General features: G+C 38.6%; 2 protein-coding genes across 5 annotated transcripts in view; one reads left to right on the top strand and one right to left on the bottom strand.

Moving 5' to 3' along the window:
- The window catches only part of oxnad1 (oxidoreductase NAD-binding domain containing 1), a 31,387-nt gene extending 11,665 nt beyond the window's left edge, over window positions 1-19,722 (top strand). For 3 of the 4 annotated variants that reach the window (XM_026928262.3, XM_034301580.2, XM_026928259.3), the window contains 4 exons: window positions 5,503-5,644; window positions 7,145-7,375; window positions 8,807-8,915; window positions 11,597-15,010. In XM_026928262.3, the coding sequence (XP_026784063.1) occupies window positions 5,503-5,644; window positions 7,145-7,375; window positions 8,807-8,915; window positions 11,597-11,754 (640 nt within the window). In that variant the 3' untranslated portion in view covers window positions 11,755-15,010. Of the gene's footprint in view, window positions 1-5,502; window positions 5,645-7,144; window positions 7,376-8,806; window positions 8,916-11,596; window positions 15,011-19,173 lie in introns of those variants that run through there. The other variant, XM_026928261.3, reaches the window with a different exon arrangement.
- On the bottom strand, window positions 15,003-22,588 carry npvf (neuropeptide VF precursor). Its single transcript, XM_026928263.2, has 3 exons — window positions 22,457-22,588; window positions 19,163-19,563; window positions 15,003-15,347 (listed from the first exon to the last, which is right to left on the bottom strand). Exons 1-3 carry the CDS (start codon window positions 22,586-22,588, stop codon window positions 15,260-15,262), a joined length of 621 nt encoding a protein of 206 aa, XP_026784064.2. The 3' UTR covers window positions 15,003-15,259.
- Window positions 22,589-22,917: the final 329 nt, after the last annotated feature.

The raw sequence follows: 22,917 nt of genomic DNA, 5'->3' as shown, positions 1-22,917 counted from the left end.
GCATCACTTAGCGAAAGTGTATTTCTAATCTTAGCGATATTTCTGAGGTGGAAAAATGCTAACCTGCTTACATTATCTACATGCGCCTCAAATGAGAGATTAGAGTCTATAATCACACCGAGATCTTTTACTGTTAGACTACTTGAAACAGAGAGACCGTCTAAAGTAACAGTGTGATCTTTAAACTTACTTCTAGCGGCTTGTGGTCCCAGTACCAGAACCTTTTTCTGGGTTTAGCAGGAGAAAGTTGCTTAGCATCCAGTCTCTTATGTCTATCGCACATGCCTCAACTTTCTTTAACTGGCTATTCTCATCTGGCCTAGCTGAGACGTATAACTGTGTGTCATCAGCATAACAATGGAAGCTAATATTATGTTTACGGATTATGTTACCTAAAGGGAGCATGTATAACGTGAAAAGCAGTGGGCCTAAGACTGAACCCTGCGGAACGCCATATTCTACTTGATAACGTGCTGAGTGGTCACCGTTTAAATCTACAAACTGATAACGATCAGTTAAATAAGATCTAAACCAGTCGAATTCCTACGACCTTTTCCAGTCTGTGAAGAAGGATATTATGGTCGATAGTGTCGAACGCTGCGCTAAGGTCGAGTAAAATTAATAGACTAATGCAACCCCGATCAGAGGCTAATAGCAAGTCATTGACTACTTTGACTAATGCTGTCTCTGTGCTGTGGTGGGGCCTGAAACCTGACTGATAAAGTTCATAGATATTATTACTTTGTAGATATGAAATTAGCTGCTGCGCTACTACCTTCTCTAGTATTTTAGATAGAAAGGGAAGGTTTGAAATCGGCCTATAGTTAGTTAAGTCGTTAGGGTCAAGGTCTGGTTTCTTTACTCGTGGCTTAATAACAGCTAATTTAAGTGATTTTGGAACGTACCCATTGCTCAGTGAGGAGTTAACTATTTTAAGCAGGGGTTCAGTTACGGTTCCAACTATTTGCTTAAGAAGACGTGTTGGTACCGGATCTAATAGACAGGTTGATGATTTAGCAGAAGAGATGAGCGAGATTAAATCATTCTCTTCAAGAGGAGTAAAACTTTATAAGATCTGATCTATGGTTAGTCTATCCTCCCAGTCTATTATATAATTTGGACTTTGGGCCTGTGTCTTCTGCCTAATGTTTTTAATTTTGCTATCAAAGAATTTCATGAAATCGTTACTTTTATATGCTGTTATTGTGGAAATTTCTGTCGATGTCTTATTCCTAGTTAATTCTGCTATGGTGTTAAATAAGAATTTAGGATTACTTTTATTATTTTCTATAAGCGTTGATAAGTAAGTGGACCTAGCTAGCCTTAGAGCTTTTTTATAGGCTAAAATACTGTCTTTCCATGCTATTTTAAATGCTAGGAGTTTGGTCTGGTGCCATTTACGCACTAGCTTTCGGGCGTTCTGTTTTAGAGAGCGGGTGTGGTCACTATACCACGGAGCGAGTTTCTTATCTTTAATTGTTTTTCTTCTAAGTGGGGCTACATTATCTAAGATACAGCGGAATGTCGACTCTAAAAATTCTGTCGCCTGTTCGAGTTCTAAAGGGTCTGATGGTGACCCTATACTAGCGGATAATTCTGGTAGGTGATTAATAAAGCTCTGCGTGGTCACAGGTGTTATTGTACGGCTAAATCGGTAGCGCGGTTCTGTGTGTACAATGCTACTGTGACACACACAAAACGAAATCAGACTGTGATCTGATATTGCCTCAGACTGCGGGATTATCACTATATCGGTTATATTAACTCCAAAAGATAATATTAAGTCTAACGTATGACCTGCTTTATGTGTGGATCCTACAACACACTGATTGACTCCCAATGAGTCAAGTATGGATGTAAACGCTATCTTCAGCGGGTTGCCTATATTCTCAAAATGAATGTTAAAGTCTTCAGCAATTAACGCTCGGTCGACAGAAACAACTAGGTTTGATAGGAAATCTGTAAATTCACTAAGAAATTCAGAGTACGGTCCTGGGGGTCTGTAGATAATAACTAATGGAAGGGACTGTGATGACTTATCATTAGCGACTGCACTTATGTTACTATAAAGTGCTTCAAATGAATTAAAGTTTTGTCCTAGTTTCTGTACGATGGTCAGATTATCCTTATGAATAACTGCGACGCCTCCTCCTCTACCGGTTAAACGAGGCTGATGTATGTAGCTATAAGCGGGCGGACTAGCTTCATTTAATGCAACATATTTGTTCTGCCTAATCCACGTTTCTGTTAAACATAACGCGTCATACTCCTGGTCCGTGATCAGTTCATTAACTAAGAGCGTTTTAGACTCAAGAGATCTGATATTTAGCAAACCTAGCTTTAGAGTAGAGGTGCAGGCTGCGCTCTCAGTATTATTATCTAATGTAGGTATGTTTATTAAATTGCTAAAACAGTCTTTCTTAATTTTAATACAGCACGGGGAACAGACACAGTCCCAATGCTATGTACCCTAGGTGACGACTCTAGTCAGCTAGCAGACGGTTGGGTTAAGCCAATTGTATCATTGGATTTCAGACTGAGCATATGTGCATTTAACATACAAGCTTTTTGTGTCACGATACGTACTTTATTACTCATAGGGTTATACATAATTTGATATACAGCTTTTTCATATTTCTTTTGTAATATCTATGAGTGATTTGACGGTGATAGTTTTTTGTTCACACCATCCATTAGACATTCCCATTTGGTTAATGAGTAATAGCTGTGAATATAATTGTACTTCGGAAAACACAACTTTCCATTTACTTTCAGTTCTGATGGGTTTGGCAAATTTAGCGTTGTAGTACCCTGTCGGATTTCAGACGCACCATAAGTTTAAACTTGTTAATTAGCTGATGAGTAGAATCAAGAGTAAGGGTATGTGCAGGGCTGGCTGGGGCTAGTCTAGGACCAGAAGTGAGAAACATTCATTCATTCATTCACTGTTTTATCATGGTTAGAGTCAAGGTGGACCTGGAGTCTACTGAGGGTGTGAAGCACACATCCTCAGTGGGATGCCAATCCATCACAGGGCACCATGCACATTCATATTTTACAGTAGCCACTCAGACTACCAGCATATGTTTGGGAGGTGGGAGGAAACCTGAGAACTCAGGAGAAGCATACAGGGAAAACATGTGAAACTCCATACAGACCAGGTACCAGGTAACCAAGTCTAAGGATCAGGATCTTACTGGGGACCCTGGAGCTGTAAGGCGGTAATGCTACACGCTGCTTACCCTGAGGGAGACCAAGCTGCTACCCTGGCCGAGTGTTTAAATACATTTTCAATAAACTGTTCTACTTAGTGCTACAAATGACATTATGGTTGGTGCACTATAAGATACAAAGTAATGTGTGTGTTAGATAGGAAAGTCTATATTTATTGTTATCTTTTGGTTGAAGATAAATACTATTTGTCCAACTGTTCATGCAGAAGTCCAAGTCCACACTTTGTTTTAGCATGTAGTAAGATGAGCATATTCATTTCTTTAGTTACAAGCTTTTGCAGTCAGGAACCGCTATTACAACCTTTTCTGTTTCTGCACAAGAAACCAGGTGAACCTCGGGGATGTTATCAGTGGATAGCAAGGGTCATAACATAAATCAAAGATGCCAGAAAAGAAAACAATCCCAAAGATATGTCTTGGGTTGTAACACAACACACCGGAAAACTTCATATTCATAACAATATGGAACTCGGTGCATACCAGTGTTTTAGTTTGATTTTACACAAGGAAAGGCAGCACTGATAAGATAAGATAAGATAAACTTTATTGATCCCACAGTGGGGAAATTCACTTATCACAGCAGCTCACAGACAGTTAAAGTGCAGGAAGAAAGAAAAGGAAGGAAGAAAAGTTAAAACTATAACTATATATGCACCCTTAGGAATAATAAAAGAAATAAAATTATATAAAATTATATAAAATTTATAACAATATTGCACAGATGAATATCACAGTAATGCAGTGTTGTAAGAAATAAAATTATATAAAATTATAAAATATTGCACATTTGAACGTTACAGTAATGCGGTGTTGTAAAGTCTGACAGCCACTGGTATGAATGACCTGCAGTAGCGCTCCTTCCTACACTGGGGGTGTAGCAGTCTGCTGCTGAAAGAGCTACACAGTCCCATACAGGGGGTGAGAGGTGTTGTTCATAATAGATGTCAGCTTGGCTAACATCCTCCTCTCACCCACCACCTCCACAGAGTCCAGTGGGCAGCCCAGGACAGAGCTGGCTCTCCTTACCAGCTTGTTCAGTCTCTTCCTGTTCCGCTCTGCACTGCCTCCCACCCAGCAGACTACAGCGTACAGAATTTTGAATTTCCTGTTCATTCCCATCAGATACACATCCAACAATGGCTGTATCATCTGAGAACTTTTGGAGGTGGCAGGTGTTGGTGTTATAACTGAAGTCCGAGGTGTACAGTGTGAAAAGGAACGGGGAGAGCACCGTGCCCTGTGGAGCCCCGGTGTTGCAGACTACCACCTCATACACACAGTCACGCAACCTTACATACTGTGGTCTGTTGGTTAGGTAGTCAATTGTCCATGCAGCCAGGTGATCATCCACCCCCGACCGCTCCAGTTTCCCACGCAGCAGTGCTGGCTGTATCGTGTTGAAAGCACTGGAGAAGTCAAAGAATATGACTCTCACAGTGCTCCCGGTGGTCTCCAGGTGAGTCAGTGCCCGGTGCAGCAGGTAGATCACTGCGTCGTCCACACCGATGCCAGGCCGATATGCAAACTGCAGTGGGTCGAGCACTGTGCTCACTAAGGAACGGAGCTGACAGAGGATGATCCTCTCCATGGTCTTCATCAGGTGGGAGGTTAAGGCAACAGGTCTGAAGTGGTTCAGCTCCCTGGGGTATGCAGTCTTTGGTACTGGAACCACACAGGAAGTTTTCCACAGGATTGGGACCTTATCCAGGCTGAGGCTTAGATTAAACATGTACCTGACCACCCCACATAGCTGGTCCGCACAGTCTCTGAGCAGTCTGGGGCTGATTCCATCTGGCCCTGCAGCCTTCCTTGCCATTGTCTTCCTTAGTTCACACCTCACCTGATTCGTTGTTAAGGAGAGGGGGGTGAGGGAAGACTGAGATGAGTGTACAGGGGTGAAAGGTTGTGAAAGACTAGGGGGGGCAGTGAGGGGAAGTGTAGTTAGGTGTAATTGAGGTGGAGGTGAAGACAGCCCGGAGGGGGGGTTGGTTGCTGGTCTGGAGTAGGGTGGAGAGGGAGAGCGCTGGGTGGGAGAGGAAGTGGGAACAGAGTCAAATCTGTTAAAAAACAGATTCAACTCATTTGCTGAGCTTTGACAGCTCATGAGTAGGCTGAATGGTTTTTTTCTTCTTATTATTATTATCTTCAAGAGTATACTTTAAAGTTTTTATTAAGCATTTTTATTAAACAATTTTCCATAATGAGCCAATAAGATGGTCTAACTTTAATGATTGTGTATTCATGTTGATTGACTATGTGTTGTGTTCAGGGTGGACTTTTTCATCCCAGGAATGGAGAAAGTGGGTGGCTTTTCCGTGTGCTCCAGCCCTGACCTTCTGCACAGAGAACAAGTTATAGAACTGGCAGTGAAATACACACAGCACCCACCTGCACACTGGATACACACCAAGGTGAGTGTGTGACGGGCACAAGTAGACGCAGAAATGGACTTCCTTTTCTTATAATTTCCTTGAAAAGTTGTTCCTTTTTACTATTACATTAAATATTAGAAATGAGATTTAGCTTGGTCAACATGGCAAGATGAAGTAATAATTTGCCTAATATCTGAAGGTAATGCTCAGATAAAATGAATTTTTTTGATAGCTGTAGAACTCCATGGTGACAAAAGACAGGGAGACACACACATGGGTAAAACACACACCAGTTTAATAATACCACTAAAAAATGGATAATACAAGGATGTATGTAAACCAGTGGTATACAAAAGGGAATAATATAGAATCAGACAAGAAGAGAAAAACAAAAGGAATAGAAAGCAACACTAGGCATTAGAGGAGTAACGTAACAGGAGGCGTAACAAGTCAAAAGGGCAAGCACCAGAAAATGTAGTATTCTGAAATGATAAAAAAAACACAATATGTCCTATGTCAGAATTTCAAACAACGCAAATCAGAATTCTACTATAAAGCTTCAAACTACTTTAGCAAATTACTTCTAGCCAATCCACCATGACAGAAATTACTTCTAGCCAGTCCACCATCAGAAAGAAAAGCAGTGTAGGGGAAATAGGTCTGGTTATACAGGAAGACCCAGAAATGAAAAGTAGGGGTGCTTTGCTTTGAAATTTAATTAATCAGTCTTATTAAATCAGTCTCATTAAGTAATCACTTTCATAGAACTTCCCCTTTTTAGTTTAGAATTTTTAATTAGAAATTAAAACCAAAAAATGATCAATTTTAGCTGAGAGCAATAATGAACAATGACTTGGTTTCTGAAGGCTTAGTTCTCAATAGTTTGCTTTCTTGCAACAGCAAATTAATAACCACAACATGGCAATAAAATGTTCAATAAAATTTAATTTATGAAATGCAAATAGAAAAATACCAGTTAATTATTTAACTAAGAAATTCTAATTCTATGTAGAAGCAGATATAAGGGAAAGGAGTTGCATGTGAGAGGGAGAGAGAAGAAAGTGATGTGTGTGAGTCTGTGTGTGGACGCGCACAGTGGATGAACTAATTAATTGATTGATTAATAATAGCTTTTATTTATATAACACTTTTCTCATACACCAGGATACAAAAAAGGAAACAAAAATTTTACATCCAGGAAAAATAACACTTGCATACAAAACGTAGACATTGAATGGTTTTATGTTGTCTGTTGGATTATTTACAATAAATCTAGACATCTATTCTGTAGGAATGTCTCCAGGAACAGAGCTAACAATCACTGAGCATTGAACTGTTGAGATGTGACTCATCATGTCTTGGTATAGATTTCAGTGGCAATCTGTTTTTTAAAACTATGGTTTAAACATTTCAAGAAACATTTTCTACATGCAAAGATTAGAATTTTGATTTACTTTGACAGTCAAAGCCTGCACTTTGCATTTAATATATTGAGAAACTGAATTGATTGAGCTGCCTTTTTCTCTCTCACACCATCAGTGTACGTTAGGCTCACAAGTGGAAGTGCGAGTCGGGGGGGATTTTTATTTCGACCCCATGCCATCTGATCATACTGTGGACCTGCTTTTGGTGGCTGGTGGCGTTGGTATCAACCCCCTTTACTCCATCCTAATGCATGCTGTAGATCTTCTCCGACTGCCACACGCATACACACCAGGACACACACACCTCTGTTACAGTGCCAAGAACACAAAGGAGTTGCTGTTCAAAGTGAGTGTGTATGAGAAGAATATACAGCCTCTTAATGACATATCACATGTTTTTCATCACTGATCACCATGTATGTACAGGGGATATAAAAAGTCTTCACACCCATGTTAAAATTGCAGATTTTTGTAATGTAAAAAAAAATTAAACCAAGATAAATTATATCAGATTGTTTTCCACCTTTAATGTGATATATCAACCAACAACATTCAAGTGAAAAACAAACAGAAAAGGTTTTGGTGGGGAAAAAAAGGAAAAGAAAAAACTTACAATAACCTGGTTACACAAGTGTGCACAGCCTTTTATAATGGGGCATGTGACTGTGCTCAGAAATAACCAATCACATTTAAACTCAGTGAATGCCCTTATCCAGGGTAACTTACAATTATCTCATTTATACGACTAAGCAGTTGAGGGTTAAGGGCCTTGCTCAAGGGCCCAGCAGTGGCAGCTTGGCGGTGCTGGTATTTGAACTCATTACCTTCTGAGTGGAAGTCCAACATCTTAACCACTGAACTACCACTTCCCAAATGTTTTGGTTCAAGCCCTGCAGGCCTCTGTTAGGCTTCTGTTAGCTGAAGTAGAAGAAAAATTTCATGTTCTAGCACAATAACAACCCAAAGCACAAATCCAAGTTAACAAAAGGGACGGCCTCAGAAGAAGAAGATCAATGTTTTGGAATGGCCCAATCAGAGCTCAGATCTGAATCCTATCGAAATCCTGCAGAATGAATGGCAGAGTGGAATAAAATTGGCAAATCATGACATGATAAGTTGGTATACACTTACCCAAAAAGACTGAGTGCTGTAGTATAACAAAAGGTGCTTTAACAAAGAATTTAGTTAACGGGTGCGTACAGTTGTGCAACCAGTTTATTGTAAGTGTTTTTCTGTTCTCTGAAACATTTCTATTTGTTTTCCGCTTGAATTTTGTTGGTTGCATTATCACGTTAAAGGTAGAAAAAGGTCTGACACGATTAATCTTGTTTTAAATTTTTTTTTAACATCACAAATACCTGCAGTTTTAACAGGGTTATGTAGACTTTTTATAGAATATATTTTTGTTTGAATCATCACTGCTAATAATCAAATGTAGCGCAGTCTTACAAAAGTGTGTTGGACCTAATAATAATTTCAAGATGTAATGATAATGTAATGTACTGTATGTTATTCTGAAGATGCAACTATAGGAACCTACAGAACAAATTTTATATTTGATTTGTATACAAGAAGTTTATATTGAATTCTATTTTTGTAAATCAAAGGTTAATACAAGTCTTAAATACGTTACTGCTGTGTACCAGAAATATGATTTTCTTACCACAATTCTTTGTTTAAATGGCATACAGACATCAATCCTTTTAAATTGACTATATCACCAATTATGTTTAGTGGATCACTGTCTTTTTGTGTGTATATACATTTTTTCTTTCAGAACAGCATCACTGGTATTTGTCGGGAATTTCCAGATAAATTCTCTTGCGACTTCCTAGTGACGCGACAAGATTTTGAAATCGAGCCGGGCCTCCAGTCATACACAACCAGTGAGTCCCACATAATCTCATTTAGCTTCATTTAAGTCTTCACTCAATTTGAATTAAAGATCAGTCCCACCAGGATTTCATGATTTTTTTGTGATTTTTGCAATCAAAAATCTGATTTTGTGGTAGTAATTTCCAGAATTATGTGGAAAATTTGCAATTTTTTTTAATTAGGTAATATAATATAATAATTAGGTTATCACATATCACATATAATATAATAATTAGGTTATCACAATTACCATATTATGTATGATGTTAGATGTACATTAGTCATAGATGACAAAAAACAAACAAAATGCATAAAGCTTGTTTATTTTTGTGTCTTCCCAAATTCTGACACACATACAAGACAACTTTTAAACAACTTTGACAACAACATAAGCATAGAAAATTTCCCCACCTGAACTATGTGAACACGCACAAAGCAGTTGTAGTAAATTATGCATAGATACAATATGTAACTCCAATTCACACAGGCTCAATATCTCAGATGATCACGGACATAAAGCAAAAAAGGCAGGTGACATCCCTCAACCTGTTAATTCACTACTCTGCAATTTTGGCACAAAATCAAACTTTATCATCAACTCATACTTTAAACAAGTAGAATGCAAACATTGATTATAGGCCATGCTAATATATGCTAAACTTGCAAACATATTTTGGAACTGTGTAGCAGTTGTAATTGCCTCTGTGTCGAGCAGTGGGTCATCCATTTCCAGAAGGCCACTGTCCACTTTCTGAATGTAATACAGGAAGACCAGAGCCCTCAAGTTACTGCTTGAAGTAGAGCGCCTTCATATTGGAGAGAACAAGCTTATAGATGCTGTTGCTGCGTTGTGCATCTGCAGAGTTGGAAACTGCATTTTTATAGCGAAGGGCCAGTTTGCTCAACACAGGAAGCCTATCCTGTAGACCTACCCAAAAGGTGTCAAGGTCTGCAATCCCACTCACAGATGTTCGAAGTGCTCCTGAACCCAGGTTGATGATGTAGCTATTCATCTCATCCTCAGGCACTGAGGAGAAGACAGGAATGGCTTTGTAGCTGTTGGGGCTGTTATCCATGAATGCAAGGCATCATGGATCAAAAATTCTGACCTCTTTATGAACCTCATTGGCAGGTTGTCCATGCTCCAAGTACTTACTCAGCTTTTCATCAGCATCACTGAGTGCTACTTTCACCTGATTTAAGGCTTTTGTTTTGAGCTCATGAGGCAACAGAAAATGTGAGAAATACTGACTACACACCTCATCATGGAGCTCTTTGTTTGCCACAAAGTTCATCTGCAGATCCTCAAGATAATCAAATACCTTCCTTGTGATAGGGCGTCTACTTTGAAAAAGGTCCAGGATTTGCAGGATCACCTTGCACTTGTCAGACACAATGTTCAGTTGAACCTGTAGGGACTCTGCACAGTCTGGGTCTTCCAGCATTTTGTTCAGATTTTCCACTGATTGTGGAGCACTGCGCCAACACACCTGAGATAGAGGAGGGGGAAGAAGAGGTGGTAAGGGTTATTTTATATATACTGTACCCACAACAATAAATAACTAGCTTATACTGATTTTATGCTTTAAACGCACCTGCTTTTCTGCCTGTAGAAATTCCCTGTAATGAGTGAAATGCTCAGAATGATATTGCACTGCTGAGAACCAGGAGTTCCAACGGGTAGCATATGGATATGGGGCCATGGTTGGTTTACTGCCATTCTTTTCGCCAGACAAGTAGGACAGGTATCTTTTGAGGAAGCACCTCCAATCAAATTCATGATGTGTGCCATGCATGTAATATGGATGGAATGAGGGAAAAGGGACTGCAGTGCTTCTCTGTATGCTCTGTATCAAAGACAATGACAGGTTTCTTCCGGACTTATCTTTCTTTAGTGGTGCTATGAGTATGTTTAGAACACATCTTCCTTCCACATATGGAGTTTCATCAAAGATGACCGCAACTGGCTGCCCTGAAAGGTTTTTTTTAAGTCGTTCCTTCTCCTGTCTGTACACTTCTCCCAAGTATTTCTCCTGGAGCTTGTGGGACTTGGGGAAATTTTCTCACCAAAGAATGATCAGACTTGGAAAGGGGTATATTGAGTACGGTGCACAGCCTTGCCCAGTCTTACCCATCATCCTAGCAGCTAGCTCTGACATCGTTGACTGCCTGCATTTCCTTTCATTCCACAGGTCCAGTTGTTGCCGGTGTTTTCTCCCACTGAGATGGTAGTCAACAGTAGACTTTCTTTTGTGATCCAACATTTTATAAGGACTGCAAAACCAATTACGCCAACTCTCATGTAATACACTGGGATGTTTTTTCGTTCAGTCCTTGGCAATAAAGTGAGACGGCAAGTGAGAAGGATTCGCTTTCGCCATGTTTCACACTTGATGACTGATGACATCAAGTGTGCGACATGAGCGACATCTGTAGCCTAGTGAAAATCATGCATTAGTAGGTTAACTCTAATTAAATTAGAGATAATTTGTAGCCTATTTTAAATGACCAATTATGCGTTAAAATGGCGAATTATGCAGGATCGCAAAAAAATTCGACATTTTGTTGATTTTCTGCTCCGCGATCGCTGGAGGGACTGAAAGATGTTTTGTCATTTCAGGACTACAGGCTTACAACATGAGTCCTTGATTTACTGTTATGAGATGTTTTTACTTTGTCTCTTCACTTACAGGTGGAAAAATATCACAGGAGGTGCTGAGGCGTCATGTTAACCCTGGGCGCACATTATGTTATTTGTGTGGGCCGCCACCCATGATTGAGAGTGTGAGTAGAGACCTGCAAAGTCTTGGCCTGTCTATGGACAGAATCCTTTATGAGAAGTGGTGGTAGATCTCCAGCCCTTCAAGTGCCTCTGGGGCTTGAAAAAGGACCATCAGAACTGATATTTTATTTTTAAATTGCACAATTTCATAACTACACAACTGCACAACTTTACTTGTGCAATGCAGTTTCCTCCTCTATAAACAGCAGCTTACTTAATACCATCACAAATTATGCTAAGCTGTTACTCAGCTATGCATTTATGGTCATATGAGGTTATATGAGAAAAAACAGACCTGATTTTTATTCCCTATTAAAACAGTGTTTTTGTACTGGATTTAAATATAGGCACTTCTTTTTGACCTGATAAAAAGAATGTTTGCCCAAATAACATTTTCTGTTATTTAAACTTTAGCATGCAATTTATTTAGAACAGTAGCTGTATTGAGAGGTAACATGTTTATCGATGTAGTCTTTTATACAAATTGGTAACTGTAACGTGAATCATGATGATAATTGGTCAGTCGGTGGAGATCCTGTATGTGTAAAAAATAATTTTATTCTTATATTAATGAATACAGTAATCATTATCATGATCCTGTTTTAACATGTGAAACCTAAGATGTTTTTTCCTCTTTATAGTTTTTCCAAAATTGCTTAAAGATATTCTGGAACAGTGTCTGAGTGTTAAATGCATTAACACGTTTTTCAAAACTATACACACATTTTGCAAATCCCTATACTGCTTTCAGTCCTCAATTCCACAACAGTGAGCTGAATAATAGCAAATTACAAAAAAAACATTGGCTCCATAAACACATTTTTACAAAATACCATGCTCACTAAGCATTAGATTTTCAGGTTTTTTTTTTTCCCACACTGAATTTTTTGGGGGTATGGAGGGGGAGGACCTTTGTGGGCTCTTTGTGACCCTGTAGGTTATTCAGGTGTTGATCAAGGATGAAATAGAACATTGTTACATACACTCACCATCCACATTAATAGGAACACATGTATACCTGCTCATTCATGTAGTTATCTAGTCAGCCAATCATATGGCAGCAGCACAGTGCATAAAATCATGCAGATACCGGTCTGTGGCATGATGGTTGGTGTCAGATGGGCTGGTTTGAGTATTTCAGAAACTGCTGATCTCCTGGGATTTTCTCACACACCAAACAGTCTCTAGAGTTTACACAGGATGGTGCAAAAAAAAAAAAAAAGCATTGAGTAAGAGACAGTTTTGTGGGTAGAAATGCCTTGTTGAGAAGAGGTCAGAGGAAAATGGCCAGATTGGTTCGAGCTGCCAGGAAGGATATAGTAACTCATATAGTCACTCTTTACAACTGTGGTGAGCAGAAAAACATCTCAGAATGCACAAAACATTGAACCTTGAGGTTCAACAGGGCTACAACAGCAGAAGACCACATTGGGCTCTACTCCTGTCAGCCAAGACCTGGAATCTGAGGATATCATGGGCATAGACTTAACTAAACTGGACAGTTACAAATTAGAAAAAAAAAATCAGCTGGACTTTTTCCAGTCTTCAACTGTCCAGTTTCGGATACTTGTTCGTGCACCACCACTCCAGGGTCTACTAAATCTTCCTGAAGTTCTGTTGCAGTCAAACAGGGTTTTGATTGCCTTTCTAGCAATCCTACAAGCAGTTCTCTTGGAAAGTTTTATTGGTCTTCCAGAACTCAATTTGACCTCCACTGTTCCAGTTAATTACCATTTACATTTATGGCATTTGGCAGACGCCCTTATCAAGAGTGACTTACATTTGCCGCCTTCAGTTGCTGCTTGTTTATGGGTCTTTCTCTCAGTTTTGCCTTCAGTAAGTGAAAAGCAGCTCAATTGGCTCGAGTTCAGGTGACTGAGCTGGCCATTTGAGAGCATTTCATTTCTTTGCCTTAAGAAGCTCTTGGGTTGCTTTTGTGGTACATTTGGGTCATTATCCATCTGTACTGTGAAGTGCTGTCCTGTCAGTTTTGCAGCATTTGACTGAATCTGAGCAGAAAGTATAGCTCTATATACTTTAGAATTCATCCTGCTACTTCTATCAGCAGTCACATCATCAATAAACACCAGTGACTCAGTTCCATTTGCAGCCATACATGCCCATGCTATAACACTTCCTCCACATGATGATGCGGTATGCTATGGATCATGAGCCCTTCCTTTCCTGCTCCATTCTCTATTCTCTTCTCTTCTCATCATTCTGATACAAATCAATCGTGCATCAGAACTGGTCAGGCTTTTTTTTTTTTTTTTTTTCCCCTCCCCCCAGAGGTTTTTTAGCAAAGTCTAATCTGGCCTTTCCGTTCTTGAGTGTTACGAGTGGTTTCATCTTGAGATAAACCATCTGTATTTACATTCATGAAGGCGTCTCTTGATTTGTAGACTTTGACAATGATACGCCTACCTCCTTGAGAGTATTCTTGACTTGGCTAGATATTGTGAAGGGGTTTTTCTTCACCAAGGAAGGAATTCTACGATCATCCACTTTAGTTGTATTCTGTGGCCTTCCTGGTGTTGCTGAGCTCACCCGTGCATTCCTTCTTTTTAAGATGTACCAAGTTCTTGATTTGGCCACTCCTAAAGTTTCTCTTATTTCTCTGATAGGCCTTTCTTTTGTTTCAGCCTAATGATGGCCTCCTCCACTTGCATTGATACCTCTTTGCACCGCATATTGAGAGTTCCCATGAATAGCTACCAAATGCAAATTCAACACTTGGAATCAACTCCAGAATTTTCATCTCCTTAATTTGTCATGAAATAATGAGGAAACAAGTCACACCTGTCCATGAAACTGCTTAGCAGTCAATTGTCCAGTTACTTTTGAGCCTGTTGAAATGGCTGTAATTCCTAAACGGTTAATTCTATTGTTGTTAATCCCCTTGAATTAAAGCTGAAAGTCTATACTTCAATCACATCTTGATTGCTTCATTTTAAATCCATTATGTTGGTGTGCAGAGGCAAAATTATGAAAATTGTATATAATCAATAATATATCAAATACTGTGTGTGTGTGTGTGTATGTGTGTGTGTGTATATATATATATATATATATATATATATATATATATATATATATATATATATATATATATATATATATATATATATATATACACACACACATACATGTGATTGAAGTGTGTGTACGTGTGTACACTATATGACCTCCCATCAACGGCTGAAATGCCTCAAGCTAACTGCACACATCCAGTGTAAACCTATAAGTCAAACTTAGTTTCAGAATCTGTAGTTATGGGATGTACTGTAATGAAACAATTCTTGAAATAAAGTTTTGCCAAAAACATTATTTATTCATTTATTTATTTATAATTAAATTTTTATTTACTAATTTCTAATTATTGAGGTTATTATCATATGGTGCTGTCCATGGTGCTGACAGCTACATATGCTCAGTCAGCACTCAAGTGTACATTTCTAAATTTACTTTTCATCACATCACAAGTGGACACGTGCAAATATATACAGACTTTAAGAAAACAGATTAAACAGGCACAGAATTTTGCAGACACATGTCAGTTTGTAATAGATTTCCTTAGATTTCTACATCAATATATGTTTTACTCTTTAAAGCTTTATCTTCCTTTTCAACCATTTCAGTCATGTAGTCATGGTATGGTGTCCTGTGGGAGAGATTAGATAAGACAGTTAGATACAGAACATCAGTGGCAGTACATTTCTAGAGAAACAATAGTAAATTTCTTTAAATTCAATTGGGTATACTTTTTATTTAAAGATTTTCAAATTCCTAACCAAAACTGCTCTTTTTAAAAAATGATCATTCTAGATAAAGTATTAAATACTTAATAAATATTTAAGCACTTAACAAAAGTTTATTTGTATTATTATACCTTATTGTGAAACACATAGGCCTAATAGTGCTGTGCCAAACAAGCCAGAACTTGTGGACATGTGGACATCCAACCGTCACACCCATATGCTCTGGTTGAACATCCCATTCCAAAGCCGTGAGCATTATTATGGAGTTAGTCTCCTCTATGCCACTAGAGTTTGGAGCGTGGCTGTGGGTATTTGAACATTCATCCACAAGAGCATTAGTGAGGTCAGGCACTAAAATCGGGTGAGGAGGCCTGGGGTGCGATCTGTGTTCCAGTTCATCCCGAAGGTGTTCAGTGTGGTTGAGGTCAGGGCTCTGTGCAGGCAGAGTTCTTCAACACCAACCTAGAACAGACCATGTCTTCATGGAGATTGACTTTGTGCACAGGGGCATTGTCATGCTGAAGCAGGTTTGGGCCTCTTAGATCCAGTGAAGGGAACTTGTAATTCTGCAGCATACAAAGACATTCTAGACAATTGTGTGCTTCCAACTTTGTGGCAAAAGTTTGGAGAAGAACCTCATATGGGTGTAATGATCAGGTGTCTACATACTTTTGGCTACCACTTGTCATTTGGGGCTTTGAAAGATTGCTCATGAGTGCCCTCTATGCATTCTACAGTGTTTTTTGTTACTTTAATTACTTTACTTTAATTACTTTGGCTTTTTATGATCAAATACCTAATTTAGATTATTACCTAATTAATGTCTGCAATCTACAGATTATTTATATGGAGGTACTACTGGCAAATGGCAGAATTCACCAGGATATGCACATTGCAACCAATTATTTCTGGCTTGTTTGTCTGGCTTCTTTGGCTGTATTTAGATCAGTACTTTTATGGAGGCTTGCCACTGAGTGATACCAACCAAGAGTCACAAAATATGAATTAACAAATCACAGGATAGCAGAGAAAGGCTAAATAATTTTTAAGAGGGAAGCATTGCTTGATTGGCCAGTGCAGCATTTTGGTTATGATGTTTCATACTGCACTACAGTTTTAACAAATACAGTCAGGTCCATAAATATTGGGACAGTGACACAGTTTTGGTAATTTTGCCTCTGTACGCCACCACAGTGGATTTGAAATGAAGCAGTCAAGATGTGACTGAAGCATAGACTTTCAGCTTTAATTCAAGGGGTTTAACAAAAATATTGCATTAACCATTTAGGAATTACAGCCATTTTTTACAGAGTTCCTCCATTTTCACAGGCTCAAAAGTATTGGGACAATTGAGTGATAAGCAGTTTGATGGCCAGCTGTGGCCTGTTTCCTCCTTATATCATGATAAATTAAGGAGATAAAAGGTCTGGAGCTGATTCCAAGTGTTGAATTTGCATTTGGTAGCTGTTCATGAGAACTCTCAATATGCCGTCCAAAGAGGTGTTGATGCAAGTGAAGGAGGCCATTATTAGGCTGAAAAACCAAAACAGACCTATCAGAGAGATAGCAGAAACTTTAGGAGGGCCAAATCAACAATTTGGTACATTCTTAAAAAGAAGGAATGCACCAGCGAGCTCAGCAACACCAAAAGGCCTGGGAGACCACAGAAAACAACTAAAGTGGATGATTGCAGAATTCTTTTCTTATTGAAGAACAACCCCTTCACAACATCTAGCCAAGTCAGGAACACTCTGGAGGAGGTAGGCCTATCATTGTCAAAGTCTACAATCAAGAGCCACCTTCATGAATGTAAATACAGATGGTTTACCTCAAGATGCAAACCGCTGGTAACACTCAAGAACACAAAGGCCAGATTAGACTTTGCTAAAAAACCTCTAAAAAAAGCCTGACCAGTTCTGATGCAAGATTAACTTGTACCAGAATGATGGGAAGAGAAAAGTATGGAGAAGGAAAGGAAGGGCTCATGATCCAAAGCATACCACATCATCCGTCAAACATGTGGAGGAAGTGTTATGGCATGGGCATGTTTGGCTGCCAACGGAACTGGGTCACTGGTGTTTATTGATAATGTGACTGTTGATAGAAGTAGCAGGATGAATTCTAAAGTGTACAGAGCAGTACTTTCTCCTCAGATTCAGTCAAATGCTGCAAAACTGATAGGACAGCGCTTCACAGTACAGATGGATAACAACCCAAAGCATACTGTGAACGCAGCCCAAGAGCTTGGAAATTAAATGTTCTTAAATGGCAGAGTCAGTCACCTGACCTCAACCCAACTGAGCTGCTTTTCACTTACTGAAGACAAATCTGAAGGCAGAAAGACCCACAAACAAGCAGCAACTGAAGATGGCTGCAGTAAAGACCTGGCAAATCATCTCAAGGGAGGAAACTCAGCATTTGGTGATGTCCATGGGGTCCAGACTTCAGGTAGTCATTGACTGCAAAGGATTTACCTCCAAGTAATAAAAATAATCCTAATATTTATGATTATATTAGTTTGTCCCATTACTTTTGAGCCTGTGAAAATGGAGGAACTCTGTAAAAAATGTCTGTAATTCCTAAACGGTTAATGCAATATTTTTGTTAAACCCCTTGAATTAAAGCTGAAAGTCTACGCTTCAGTCACATCTTGACTGCTTCATTTCAAATAAACTGTGGTGGTATACAGAGGCAAATTACCAAAACTGTGTCACCGTCCCAATATTTATGGACCTGACTGTATGTCAACCCCCAACATCAAGCCTAATGGCAGATAACACTGTTTGCTTACTTATTTCACTTGTAAACAAAGCAAAACATTCATAATGAAAGACATCACAAAAGGTATATATAATGAGCTTTGTTGTATGTAAGTTATGTTAACCATCCAGGAATAAGCATTTGGAACTGCAAAATATTATTTGTTGGGTTTTATTTACACGTTTAATTCCCAAAGTGCTCCCAAAGTGACTGGTCCTGCTACATGCACAAAAGTTAATGTATTAATGCTACGTGCTTTACTTGAAACATTTGAAATAGTGTGGCCTAATACTACTTCAAATACTTAGGCTAAGTAGTATTAATTAGGTAACTGATCACACTTGGTTTAATAAATTAGTTTCAGATAAGCTGTTAATTTATGACAAGTTAAATTAATAATGAAAGAAGGAATAACTTTTTTGATGATGTTTTCTGCTGTCGTTTCTGCATCTGCCTTACTTTGTTGTCAACAAACCCATCTGCTGTGATTGGTCTTCATGTATAATTGCAAGGGGTTTTAGGGTATAGACCACATTGCAGGCTTTGCCAAAGGGCGGAGTAAGAACACAAAGGCCTAGAGAAATCTAAAATAAAAAATGTGACACCCTACAACCGTGTGGACCTAGGCAAGATGCACAAACAAGGACTGCAAGGGTGCTAGCCGGACACAACTGATGTTACCGCAGGGCGCCATTTGTAATAGGGTTACTGAAAAGAGCCAGAATTTTCATCACTAAGTACCACTGAGTTTGTATAATTAATCGCTTACAGGTCCAGAATTATCAGCAGTCTTTGTAATTATATGCAGTTGAACATGAATCGGAAATAAATTAATTCCTAAATGTGAATTAAGTTTTACTTCTAACCACTCTTTTAACTTTTTTTCTAAATATATTAATATTTTTACATAGCCATGAAATGCCATATGAATATTTGACTGCTAACAAGAGAACCTTACCTGTCTTTAAGTGATGGCATCTCAACGTTGCGTGCAAACACAGCTTCTGCACGAAATGGATGGCCGAGCAAAAGGTTCCGCTTGCCAAATCTCTGAGGAAGTGTGGCTGAAGGTGGACTCTCAGTTCGGCGGCACATTGTACACTGCAGACCAGAGATAGGCTTGGTGTTTCCTGAGCGACCAAACCTCTGCGGTAGGTTGATGGAAGTCTTGGGCATCCTTTGCATGTGTGCGGAGTCACGGCCAAAGCGGAGAGGCAGGTTGGCATGAGCATGCGCTGATTTTGCCAAGAGTGGGTGTAGGCGAAGGATGGTAGGCGAGTTTACTCTGCCACTGCTGCTTGGAGCCATGCTCAGTGTGGCGTCCTCCATTTCCAGACTTCGGGGAAGATCTTCATTGCTCTTTAAAGAAGTGAAAAGGGTTACATTTTGCTACAAAACAAGCATGTTTTACATTTATAACTGTAAAAATTGTGTTTTAACAGTGGTATGCCTTAAATTACACTACATGAGACTGCTGTAAAGAACACCACAAATATCATTAAAACACTGTACATTTCAGTGTTCTGGAGTAATTTAAATTATTCTCTCTAATGATATAAAAACTGCAATTGTGTAAAATGATAATGAGCTCCACTTACTGGTTTTGACAACCAGTGAATTTATCTATCCAATCACAGATGTACTAGGTCAGACCAAGCCAGTCAATAAATTAGTGTTTCTATCAGTTTATTCATTTCTGTACTTACCAGAGGGTGTTATTTCTCTGTTATCACATTAGTACTATGGTGGTAAAGTAAAAATGTATAAACTGTCCCCAAGATGGCAATACCTCAGCCAATTTCTCTTACATTCTGTGCTCTGTAATTCATGGTAGCAGCTGTGCTGTGCATAATACACTCATAACAGTGTCATATTACTATCACACTCAGCTGTGCTGAGAATGAACCACCACTATACCTGCTTAGGAGTGCTTCTTTCCATTGATGTATGAGCTAGACTGCATTGGCTGATAAACAGTGCAGTGCAACAAATGTGACACAATCAGAAATTGTATACCTACAACGTGATCTATATGTAAGGTAGACATAGTAAAAGGGACAGTGAGTGCAGCTAGAAGGGAGGTGTACCATATACACTAGCAGCTAGTTTATCAAAGATTTGCTGATTGACCAAACATTACAACAATAATTATGACAGTTGAATTATTACAGGTGAAAAGCATGCATGCAGTCAATCATGACATTACGATACACTGAAACTTGTATTACTGCTTTTTTATTAATGTGAGATCAATTGCAAAATCAACTGAGACAGGTTCATGATGTGCGTTAGCAAGAAGATCCCTGGAAGTCTTCAAACTTCACAAACTAAGATAAGAAGGGATAAATATTGAATCACAACAGAGTATATATATATATATATATATATATATATATATATATATATATATATATGTGTGTGTGTGTGTGTGTGTGTGTGTGTGTGTGTGTGTGTGTGTGTGTGTGTGTGTGTGTGTGTGTGTGTCAGGTCCATAAGTATTTGAATAGATTTGAAATGAAGCAATGAAGATGTGATTGAAGTGCTTTAATTTCAAGGGGTTTAACAGAAATATTGCATAACCACTAGGAATTACAGAGTCTGTCCACTTTCACAGGCTCAAAAGTGGACAATTGACTGATGAGCAATTTCATGGCCAGGTGTGGCCTGTTTCCTCATTATTTCATGACAAATTAAAGATAAAAGATCTGGAGTTGATTCTAAGCGTTGAATTTGCATTTGGTAGCTATTCATGGGAGCAAAACAAAACTCTCAGAGAGATAGTAGAAACATTAGGAGTGGCCAGATCAATTTGGTACATTCTTAAAAAGAAGGAATGCACTGGAGAGCTCAGCAGCACCAAAGGGCCGGAAAGACCACGGAAGACAATTAATGGCAGAATGATGGCAGTATTATTTTCTTGTTGAAGAAAAACCCCTTCACAACATCTAGCCAAGTCAAGAACATTCTGGAGGAGGTAGGCGTATCATTGTCAAATTCTACAATCAAGAGACGCCTTCATGAATGTAAATACAGACAGTTTACTTCAAGATGCAAACCACTGATAACACTCAGGAACAGAAAGACCAGATTAGACTTTGCTAAAAAACAAACAAACAAAAAAAAAACCTCTACAAAAAGCCTAACCAGAATGATGGGAAGAGAAGAGTATATATATATAAGTGTGTGTGTGTTTGTATGTGTGTATATATATAGTCAAATGCTGCAAAACCGATACGACAGCACTTCACAGTATAGATGGAAAATGACCCAAAACGTGTGGCAAAACCCAAGAGCGCCGTAAGGCAAAGAAATGGAATGTTCTTAAATGGCCAGCTCAGTCACCTGACACTGGTTGAAACCCAATTGATGCTTTTCACTTACTGAAGACAAAACTGAAGGCAGAAGGACCCTCAAACATGCAGCAACTGAAGGCAGCTACAGTAAAGGCCTGGCAAAGCATCTCAAGGGAGGAAACTCAGCATTTGGTGATATCCATGGGTTCCAGACTTCAGGCAGTCATCGACTGCAAAGGATTTGCATCCAAGTATTAAAAATAATCCTAATATTTATGATTAGTAGTTTGTCCAATTACTTTTGAGCTTGTGAAAACGGAGGCTGTAATTTCTAATCGTTTAATGGAATATTTTTGTTTAACCCCTTGAATTAAAGCTGAAAGTCTACACTTCAGTCACATCTTGATTGCTTCATTTCAAATTCATCGTGATGGTGTACAAAAGAGGCAAAATTTTTAAAAAAAAGCTCTCTTTTTTTCTGTGCCAAAATTCTTAAATTCTTCAGTTCAAACTGATAGAGCTTATGTTGGGAATAAAGTGAATAAGTTGGGATCTTCTCAAATTTCTTCTCCTTTTACTGTTTAATGCAGTTATTTTCTAGCTTTTAAAGGCTTTTAACACCTTCAAAATCTATTGCTGTTTCCTAACACTACTGTTGTAAATTACTCTGAATACTGCATTTTTCATCAAAACAAACCTTTTCAACTTTTTCAAACATACACACACACATATTGGTGCATTTAGGCCAAAAAAGCAAATTTACTATACTAATTTGAAATTAAGCAGTCAATAGAAATTATTTAATATGGTTCTATTACAAACGTCAATATGGTATATTTTGGTCTTTGATAACTTTTTGATAACTTACCTACAGTATTTGAGACTAAAATGCAAACAACTAACCCCACTCGTGTTCTTTTTATACTTTTTTGTCATAGTCTATGCAAAGATTTACCTACCTTTAAAAATATTCTTCTTGTGATTGTATTGCTGTTGATGTTGCCAGCAAGTGGAAGTTTGACAGTACTAACATCTGGAAAGACCAAACTGCTTAGGATGCCTAGTGTTAGAGAAAGGGCAGAGCAAGACATCTTCCAATCTTTGTCAGGATCCAACATATTCCAGACTATTTATACTTAAACACACACACACACACACACACACATTCTCCCCCAAACGCACAGATGCCGTACAGAACACTAACGCAATAGCATGCTTAATACAGGAAATTTGTAAGCCGTACCATTTTGTGCATTCACTAATTGCATTCTTTGGTGCATCATAGCAACAAGAGACAGAAGGTAGGAATTGAAGAGTTTTTTTAGGGTAATTTACTATTTACTATACAGTATAGACAAGCAAGGACTGGTTTCCCTTTTTGAGTCTCAGTTCCTCTTAAGCTTTCTTTCTGATTTTCTCA

The sequence above is a fragment of the Pangasianodon hypophthalmus genome, chromosome 29 (genome assembly GCF_027358585.1).
Source record: "Pangasianodon hypophthalmus isolate fPanHyp1 chromosome 29, fPanHyp1.pri, whole genome shotgun sequence".
NCBI classification, from domain to species: Eukaryota; Metazoa; Chordata; class Actinopteri; order Siluriformes; family Pangasiidae; genus Pangasianodon; species Pangasianodon hypophthalmus.
The sequence above is the reverse complement of the archived record's forward strand: the minus strand, read 5'-3'. Positions and strand labels throughout refer to the sequence as shown.